This window comes from Meleagris gallopavo, chromosome Z (genome assembly GCF_000146605.3).
Source record: "Meleagris gallopavo isolate NT-WF06-2002-E0010 breed Aviagen turkey brand Nicholas breeding stock chromosome Z, Turkey_5.1, whole genome shotgun sequence".
Taxonomy (NCBI): Eukaryota; Metazoa; Chordata; class Aves; order Galliformes; family Phasianidae; genus Meleagris; species Meleagris gallopavo.
In genome coordinates, this window is record NC_015041.2 from 48,904,725 (window position 1) to 48,915,261 (window position 10,537).

At 44.5% G+C, this 10,537-nt stretch overlaps 1 protein-coding gene across 2 annotated transcripts in view; it reads right to left on the bottom strand.

Moving 5' to 3' along the window:
* Positions 1-426: 426 nt before the first annotated feature.
* Positions 427-10,537, bottom strand: part of LOC104915217 (PH and SEC7 domain-containing protein 3) — a 106,703-nt gene continuing 96,592 nt past the window's right edge. For both annotated transcript variants that reach the window (XM_010725979.3, XM_031557349.1), the window contains exon 17: positions 427-10,004. In XM_010725979.3, coding sequence (XP_010724281.1) covers positions 9,792-10,004 — 213 coding nt within the window. In that variant the 3' untranslated portion in view covers positions 427-9,791. The remainder of the gene's footprint in view (positions 10,005-10,537) is intronic.

The following is a 10,537-nucleotide window of genomic DNA, read 5'->3' on the forward strand; positions in this document are numbered from 1 at the left end:
CTCTGTAACAGCCCATAGGTAAGGCCACCTGTTGCAGAGGTACAAAGAGAGATACTCCAGATGTCCTCACTTAGGACTAGTGCACATGCACTACTGCTGGCCCCAACCACATCTCCTCAAGATTCCTGTGATAGGGAGAGTTTGCTGTGCATCTATGTAGAGCCATAATGCATTCTGCCATGCCAGAGGTATGCTGGTCCAGACTGTGTTTCTGTAAGGTACACAGTATACACACCCTCCAGCTCCTGAAACTTGGAGTCTGCTGACCGCCAGAGGTGAGCAGGGTGCTCTGGGCAACAGCTGTATCAGCTGGTGGATGCACATTTTCTGCCCGGCTAGGGGTTGCTAAGAGCCCCCAGTACCACCTTCATGTTCCCATGCATACGAAGGAAAGGTAAGGGCTCCAAAAGAAACCATTCAATTGCAGAAGATGAAATACATTTGGTTTATTTCTTTCTAAAGTTTGTACATATACATATATCATTATACATACGTGAGATCCTTCACTAGAGTTGCTTGAGTTCAATTACATAAAAATTATTGGAAAGCTTGCAGGCTCTCTGTTGCCCGTAAGCCACACTTATTCCAGCTTATAAAAACACAGAAGAACAGAGTAATAGTCAGGAACATGGACACAAGAGAGAATTCTACTTTATATCTCACAGTTTCAATACATCAAAGGCAAATTATTTGTCTGTATACCGTAGGCTTACTTTATCAGCAATGATAAAATAGAGGAAAATATTTATATACAGTCACCTCAAGTGAAAAATAAAGCAATGTAAACTTAAATTCCAAAATATTATTTCAAATGATATAACAATATCCCCAAAAGTCCTTCTTCCACGGAGAAGAGGACTGATTTAAGTGCCTTCATTTATCAGGAAATGATCATTCTAGTACCAGTTACATGAAGCAGAATAAGGGAGGGCATCCTGCGGTACCTGTAGAAAAGAGTGACAACTCTGCTTCAGGAAACCATCTCTGTGTAAGCAAGTACATGTTTGAGTCCTTGTGGACATCAGCAGCACATGGAAATGTCTCCCGTGAACCAGGATCTGATTGAAGTCTGACTCTGACCACCAAGGAAGAGCGTGCTTTTCTGGCAATGAACGCACCCAAGGACAGGAAGGAGTGCCCTGGTGGTAAGATAGCCTCAAGCCTCACCACACCAAGAGTCAGAGCAGCAAATTTCATGCTGCTGGAAAAGATACAGTGATTACCTCAATGCCGCCTCACAGCAGAGCCAAGAAGTACCACAGAGCAGAGAGACTGGGACTGCATCTCTAGTGTGTCGTATGAAGAACACTCCATTGAGTCAGTGATGAGAGTAAAGTGAGTTGAACAGTATTAGAAAGAAGGCTCCTACACTTGGCAAAAGGGACAGGAGGCCATCGAGAGGAAAGATCTTGCACGGACTGCTGTTTGGCCCAGTAAAGTTAGGTCTGCACAAAGGAATTGGACAGTGTGCATACATGCATTTGCAAGACAGTCTCTGCACTACTGCTGCTGAGGGTTACTGTTCCCATAGGGGTACTACGCCATCGTAACTGTTAATTAGGAGCTTTTTCTGAACTGCATCTTTTCAGGCTGAGAACAGGTGCCAATTCCTAACTACAACTCTGAACTCATCTACTCACTGCATCACCAAGGGAGGCAGGTAACCCAAGGGAGAGCTTGTTGCCTGAAAAGGATTACAACTGATCCAAAGGAAGATGATGAGGATGTCCCTCTTAATTTCACCCTCCGCTGCAGTCAATTTGCATCTCAGTCTTGCAAGACACTAACGCTCTGGCCACGGTCCAGTGAAGCATACAGCCATGACTTCACAAGTCCTCAAGTACTTCTAGCTAAGTGCATAAGATCTGATAAGATTTTTATGCCTCCAGGTAAGAATCCCACCCTCTGGCTTTGCTCCTTCTTTCCTAGGATAATGCAGATAGTCCTAGCATTGCACTAGCTAGAGCAAATGGGAAAATCCACTAGAAAATCCTTCCTTATGCCTTTACTTAGCCCAGCAACTTCCTAACAACTTGTTTAAATCTCACAAGGGAAACTTTCGGGAGTCAAACAAGAAGCCTTACAGTAATATTTCACTCCTGTTGCTCTTCTTCTCCCCAATGATGAAACAAATGCTCTTCTTGAAATCTGTACAATTTCAGAAAGAAACCCTCACTACTGCTGCATGATTCTGTCTGCAGGAGACATCACAGGCACCTGTCCTGCTTGGACACAGTTTTGGACATAATGCCCTTTTGTTGAATTTTCACAGAGAGAGGTCACCAATTTCAGAAGTAAAGCTGTATATTTGATCTTCAGAGTGTGATTTTCAGAAGTAGGCATTGATGGCTCATGGTACAGGCATCTGCTAACAGAAATGGGGAGATAACCAAGTGTTGAGCTAGCAGAAAATAGAACCCAGTGATCCTTGCTTAGCCTCTCCGATATATGCCTTTGCTTTCAGCTACACACAGCCCTGGTGGGCAACACAACAGAGACTGAGGCACAGCTCAAGGGATAGCCTAACTCTGCAAAAGCTCTGATGACTCTTTAACTTATTTTGAGAACAATTAGAACAAGCATCCTAACAAAGTTTGCAGCTTCTTAAGTGCTTTGACCAAAATAAGCCTCAGAAAAGAACAGCAGGCTCTGGAGTGTTGAATCACAGAAGCCATACTATACCTATGGAACACATACACACATCTATAGGCATCACTTAAACACATTCACCAAGTACTGTAAGCCTCAGATTGTACCTCACACAGAAAGTATTGATTTTAAAGTTTTCAAACTGCCAGAAAACGTTGTTCTTTTAGCCTCAAGTAAGAAGACAGTTGTCACGAATATGTACACAAAATAAAATAAAAAAAAATTCCACCACCGTTTCCATCCCACAATTTTTCAGAACTTCACAGCACTGAGCACCAAGTTTTCCTAAGTGTGTAAGTGACTTAAGACTTTTACTGTCAATAGCATGTGCCTTGTGAAGCAGCACAGACTGGGAACCACAGATCACCCTTTTCCCAGCAAGAAGACAAAGGACTTTGTGTCCAACATGTCTCCATAGCAGTTGGCTAGCTGCTAAGTGATTAAACAAGGATATTCACATTGACCAAGGCAAAGCTGAAACTTTGTCTGCTTGAGCAAAATGCATCTTGCTGTGCTGGTCTAGTTTACGTGAATTACAGACAGGACCACTGCTACAAAGTGGCTGCTAGTTGCAAAGGTTTATGTCACAGAAAAGCTGTGTGGTTGTAACTTGTGGCATTTCTAAGCCATGCGTTGCCAAGTAGCGTACTTTTTCCTCAGGACAAATACACCTTAGGCACGTACTCCAGCTGATTCCTGGCACAGCTTTAACAGCAGATGCCGTGGTAGGTCCTTTATTGTTTAACAATTTATAACTTATACAGAATACTTCATTACTCAAAGGGAATGACAGAAACACTTTGTGCTGGCTTACATTTGCTCCTTTTGACCACAGCAGCAAAGTCAGGTCAACACGCAGCCTCTGGGAAAGCTGTAGCTTGGACTTGTTAAGGAAAGTGATCTAATAAATAATTAACATAGAGCTTAAATGCAGCTAACAAAGCAAATGAGGAAGGTACCTACTTGCAGGCAGGGCCAAGCTGGCCTCCTTTCACTGCTGAGCTGGATACTGCCAACAGAGTTGACATTCACTGAGGGCTTCCAGACACATCTCTCCAGTGCAACCTCTCCTCCTAACTCTTATTTAAAGTAGCCCCTTCTCAATGCGACACCCCAGGATGAGGTTGCTGCAATCACAAGGGAGAGAATCAGTTGGTGGTAGAAACTGAGGGCAGTTTCCCAAGCAGTACAGTGTACATGGAAAAGGAAGCCAGCTTCTCTAATTTTCCCTAGCACTAAAGGCAATGCTGGAGTACAGTGTGCTCCAGGATCCAGGAAGTGAAGAGCCATGGAGAATGGCACTGGATTTCTGAATGTCTTCAGTAACATCAGCCATACGGGAAATGATCCCATGTACTGGTCCGTAGCTTGGGAAATAGTTTCTCTGGAGGTTGACAAGCCTCTTCTTTCTGGAGCAAATGCTCAGAAACCCCAGGTGGAGCAGTTCACTAAGCCATACCTACGTTGCTGGGAGAGCTCAGAGAGGAGAAGCGAAGGCAAACTGCACAAATATGCACTATAAATAATACTCTCTATAAAGCATAAGCCAGAGATCACTTCTTTCAAAGACATTTCTGACACAGCTTTCTCAGCTTGCGCTTTCTGGCAGCCTGGGCAGCTGACACTAGAAGCACATGCTGAGCAGCTTCAGTAATGCTCTGGGAATACTGGTGAAATGTGGACTTCAGAACAGCCATTTCAGAGAAAATGTGGCACCCCAGAGTTTCAGGAGATCCACACTGAGTAAAGTTTCAACAAGCGACCTAGAAGATTGCTGCAGATAAGGTGTTTATACTGCCTTTGCCTCTGCAAAAGCAGATAGTATTTCTGGACATCGTCTCTGTGTTTGGGGACACGGATTAAAAATGATGCCTTTTTTTCTTTCTTTTTTCCCCACACAGTTCCATGAAATTTATGACTTGGAATTTGGGAAAGTACCCAAATCTTTGCAAAAGAGCATGTCAAAGTTTCCTCACAGAAGACTGCCTCTGCCTCTGAGATTTGTAGAGAGGTGACTAGGAACATCACAAGTGTCTGGTCTAAGTGTGGGAGGGGGACCTTGCATCCATGCAGCACAACACAAGAGGAATACAGGAGTCTGAAACTCTTGTCTTGCACCTTCCAGCTATAAATATAGCTGGGAATACAGGCTACAAATGAGCAGAATGGGAAAGCTGCTCAAAGGGTTATCTATTCAATGCAGCACTGCTTCAGAGCAGGTTTTCTCCAGGCAAGATGGGACAGTCAAATTTTCCACATTTCTGCAAGCATGGAAGGAAAGAGACCTGTTACACAGAAGCAGCTGAGGTGCTAAGATGACAGACAGGAGCAGCTTGACAGAAAAGGAGGAGGAGCTGTCAGACTAACTGTGATAAGGCCAAAATTGATTTAGCGATGGAAAATGCAGACACTGTAAGCTACAAGCCGTCTGCAAAAAAAAGCCTTACCCACTTTCGAGAAGCACACTGCAGAAATGCAATGATAACCCTGCTGCAACTGACTTTCTCCACTGCCACAGACACCTACTCACCAAAGCAACTACTTTCATCAACTGGGTGCCCCGTCCCATTGGAGAGAGCCAAAAGTTTGGTTGTTTCAAGCCAGTTGGACAACCAGCCTCAATACAGGAATGCACCAGTACGATCCAGGTCATAAGGAGCCTCTGGAGGCCAACTAGCTCAAATTCCTGCTCAAAGCAGCACTGCTGCACACTGAGCTCCAGAAGAGCCTGTAAACTTGGACAGGCAGCACCCTGGGAGTGGGCAGGATCAAGGAGAAAGCACTTAAGGGATGAACTGTTACAGCCCTTAGAAAGCTTCTGGTAACCATTTACAAGTGGCTGGCTGTAGATGAAAAAGTGTCTGAGTTGGCGTCACAGCTGAACAGTGTTCCCCCACAGCTCTGCTACATTAATCACCCTGCTGGCTGACTTATCTCTCTACATCAATTAAAGACACAACATAAATACTGGATTAAAAAGCTGCAGTCATGTTCACTGGTCTGTGTGTGATTTATCTGCAAGACGCATACAAGCCAGCCTAGAGATTTTCTTTCACAGCACTGCTGACAAAAATCTCAGCATCCTGCTGCCTTACAAAGGAGAGTGCAATTTTGGCTTTGGGAGAGTATCTCACCTTTGGTTGCAGGAGAGGAGAGAGAAGCACAAAAATGCCTTCCCTCCCTCCCCTCTCTCCTGTCATGCCCAGACCCAATCCAAGCCTTCCTGCCTCTCCTCCGTCAGCCAGGAGCGGAGCCCACATACGTGAGCAGCCAGCAGTGCTTCAGAGAAGGAAGCTGGCCCAATCCTGCTCCGTTCTCCACATCCCCCTCTCAAGACGTGGGCAGAGGCTTTGCCTGAGCGACAGTTTCCAGGTGGCATGCTGCAGCAGGGAGGATGGCAAGGAAAAACGATGCCTCCCCGCAGGCACCAACGCAAAGGCTGACTTGGGGGCTGTACACTTGCACACACTGGTGGTGGTCTGTCAGTTGCAGAGCTGGTGCAGCAATGTCTTAACACTGAGCATCTAGACACAGCTCCACCTGTGCTGAACAGGGCCCAAAACAAGCCCCACGTAACTCCAGCTCATATTGAACATCCCCAGAAAGCTATACTGAGATCAGATGCATGGTGGGGACAGCCAGGCATGCAGGGGAATGCTGGAACTCAGCAGTATACTCTTACACATTACAACGGGAGTTCCTGAGTCACTGAGCTTCAAATATTCAACAAAGAGAGGCAAGGTACTGATACCATGCAAAGCCATCCAGTCGGACTCCCCATGGTACCTCCCAACAACATGCACCACTGACGCCCCCTGAGAGTATGTGTCCATCCTTTACAATAGCACTGGGGAAAAAAAAAAAGCAAGCAACTGACAGTCCTGCTTAGTAGATGATCCTGTTCCTAAGGGAGTCCAGGAGGCTTAGGCTTTCACGACAGCATCTCCTTTTTCTCTTGGCCTCTGAAATGTGCATTTTCACTTGGGTGCCTGGGATGCCTAGAATTTGTAAAGCAATGGAGCAAAGTGACATTAATTAAAACTGAAGCAGAACCTGACAAATTCTCAGTAAACTAATCTGCACACCTCAACAATCTCACCAAGAGTGCTCCAAGCTCAACAAATTTTTAATCACTAAAAAAATATATAGTGAAAAACTGCATTTACTAAGCAGAGATGAGACTTAAAGCTTACACCCTAATCCACTTGCAAGCGTACCTGGAAATAGAGAATAAATAATAAAAACTGAAAAAAAAAAACATTTTTGCAGTTTACTTTTTGACTTTCCTATTGCTTCAAATCATCTCCTCTGCAACAACTTTGAAAGGAATTAAGCAGTTTCTCTGTCAAAGCTGGGAAATGCATTTTACAGGAATCATTTCTTTTTGAGCTCAGCAATTTAACTGCAGCCTACAGCATCCAGAACATCTTAAAAGCTGAGAAAAAAAGTTAAATGTCACCTCTTCACCTTTTAAAGCTATACACTCTGTATTCAGAAGAGGTTTGTTGTGTATATTCCAGGCTGCATTTGAAAAGCTCACACAAACAATTCTGCTCTGAAAGTCAAGCAGGGCCCATTTACAAATGTAAGCCCTTTTTCTATTTCTGTTGCGCACTTTCTATGAAATGCCACTATCTATATCTGGGCAAGTTTTCTTTTCAAATATGCATTCAGCATATCCCATATGTCTTTTTTCCCTCTCAGCATAACTCCCTCTCCACTGTTTGTTTTAAACCACCAGAGTATGACGAACAGCTGCAGGAATCTCCTCCTGGCTTTATCGTCCTCCTCCCCTCCCCTCCTTCCATGAGCTCTTTACCTACCAGATATGATTAATTCAAACAATCCCCTCCAATAAGCACTATCAGACAGTGAGTCTCCCAGTGCAGCACTGGGATCCAGTAAAAGAAAGCATCTTTCTTCACTAATAGGACAGAACACATGCTCCACGATAATCACACATAACTTCTATAGCCATAGCACTAAACAAGCGCTGACAGTTTCTATTCAGGACTGCAGTATTTACAGACATTGCCAAGGCTAGGTGCTGACCTGCTGATTCCTTGGACAGAGCAACCACACTCAGTAGCAAACTCCAAATGAGCACATCACACGTGTCATGCAAACACAACATCACACATGGAATCAGTCCCATCTGGTTTCACTGCCAGACTGCAACTGCAGGCGTTGACGATATGAGAGCATGTCATCTTGGTTACAGCCAACGGTGAGCACACTGGGAAAGCATGGTGGTCCTGAGTGTGGGGGGCAAGTCAAGTGGCACCTGTTAAGGTCCTTGTATCTTTGATTCCTCCCTTTTCTGTCCATGGAACCAGCAGTTCAACAAGCTAGACTAATTGACATGGGCACTTTGGGAAGTCTGGCAGAGTGTGCATCCAATCAGACGGTAATTTTTCTTGATGTGTGACCCTACATTATTTGGGCTGAAAATACCATTATATTTCTAAATAGTCCTTGTACTGATCTTGACGTTTCTCTATACATTAAGAATTACATCCATCAGGACAGCTGCTTTTCTGTACCAGGCATAACAAAAATACTAGCAATCAACATTTCTCAGCTAGCCTCAACCTCGCCTCTCAAGATGCTCTGTGAAAAGGGTCAGAATGGTAATACTATTCTGTATATGGCAAGGGTAAGGTGAAGAGGGAGAGACTTGTCTGAGCTCACCCAGCAAGACAGTATCAAATCAGAGATTAAAACTCAGAGCATACAGTACCAGCAAGCCAATGCTCTTGCTTCCATAAGGCAAGAGTTGCTGGGAAGCAGACAAATGATTTCTGCAACATTTCTGTACTCAAGACTGCCGAATACTGCAAGGATCTGTGGGACAAACAGGGTTTGGAAGTATGGAAAGCTCTACCCATGGCAGGCTCTCCCCAGCCTTTACTTCCTTCCAAAAGCCTGAAGCAGGATGTGCTGGAACTGCAAGGTGAGCTGGCAACTGGCATATGAAAGGTAGGATGTGTCAGTCAGGCTGCCTTGTGCCAGCCTCCAGCACAGAGTAGCCAGGATTGCATCAAACCCTAGCTCTGAGTGAGAAAAGGTCAGTGCCATTCTCCAGTTGGCCCCAGCCTCTTCCACGTGTATATCAGCTAAAGCAGAAAAATGAACAGCTGCGAACAATCCTTTCCTGAAGAGAAAAGGCAAAGTACTCTGTAACTATCAGAGAAATTGCATACATCTGCACGTACCAACAAGAAAACTCCTGGAAAGTGAAGCATCAGGAGACAATGTATCATAAGGCTCTATATAGCAGCTAAGTGAGAGTATAGTTAAAAACTACACAGAGGCCCTTTGTCTTTAGAACACATTGGTAATGGCTGACATCTACAGCAGCCACCACTGCAACCCAGAGTCTCATTCCAACTTGGTAATTCCTCATCTCCCTGACCACAGAGACAGCACAGGTTTGGACACCTCCCAGCCTGCTAACTCAGGAGAAGACTTTTTGCTTGGAAAGAAGCAAACAAATGACTCCAGTGCTGTCATCCCTGCACTGCCAGAGATTTCCAGGTTGTAGTCCTTTGCGTTTGTGGGTTCAGGGTCAATTCAATAACAAGCAACAGTGGCTATTTACTACAGCACCCATTGCTAATTACCAGTACCAACATGCTCTGCATTGTCAGGAAACCACTGTTTCCAGTATCCTAGACTCTATCCAGCCCTCTGCAGCTGCCTGTTTGTACAAATTTCTCACAGCTACAGCTCGTATTCACAATGCTGCAGCATTTGTCCAGTTGTTTTTCTCACCCACCATGTAAATAAAGTGACAGGTGACTTGAGAGATGAAAGCCACATGCCGATGGGAGGAGATAAATGGGGAAGAGACAGAATATACGTCACAGCGCTCTACCCTTTCCCCCGCTCCTTTAGTAACAGAACACAAAAAAGTCCCGATGCTTCAATTGCTAAATGATAAAATAACAGAGCAAAGCAAAGCAGGAGCAAAGACATCTCCCACAATCTGCACAGAAACAGCAAAATATACAATAGAAAATGTCACTAACACCCCATTCAGGCAGATGCACTTATTTTTATGTATGACAGGTTTTGAGCTGGAAAAAATTTGACCACCGGTACTTTGCTGCATGGCTGTTCCCCTAGTTGTCATTTCCACCCTAAGTGACCTTCTGCTTAATGCTGGATGTTTCTGGCCTGTAGTCCTTCCTCTCTGAGACATTGCGTTTCACCTTGGCACTAACTGGAGACTCCTGATTGAGCGACATACTCGAGTGGGATTTCTTCAGTCCTGACGCATCATTCTCTCCTCCACTCAGCAGCTCCTTCACCCCTTCTTTCAGGAGGCCAATGTAAATCTCATAGCGATTTTTCTGGGAAATGAAAAGAAAGGGCTGAATCAGTCTAAGAAAAATTCTGCAGAAACATTTGAAAGATTATCTAGATGACATAATAGCTTCAAGTTTCAAGTGATGTTGAAAGTAAGGACACTAATATGGATATGAACAATGGTGGCTAATGTAAATTATGCTGTGCAAAAAAGATTTCGGTCAGGCTGTGCTCAAGGAAATGCTGTGCAATTTAAAAAACTCTGTTCTGCAGCATACAAAGCCCAATCTGAATGGTGGCTCTCAGCTAGCTAGAATGCGTGATTATTTCTGAGTAACAACACTAAGAAGGAGCTTTTTGACCTTAGCTGCACTGACTCACCTCACATATATTAAGACACTGTGTGCTCAAAGAAAACATATGATCATAGAATCGCAAAGTTGGAAACAACCTGTAAGATCATCTAGTCCAACAGTCCTCCCATTACCACTGCCACCACAAGCTTCTAAACCATTTCTCATAGCTCTTCAACCAGACACCTCTTGAACACTGCCAGGGACGGCGACTCCACCACCTC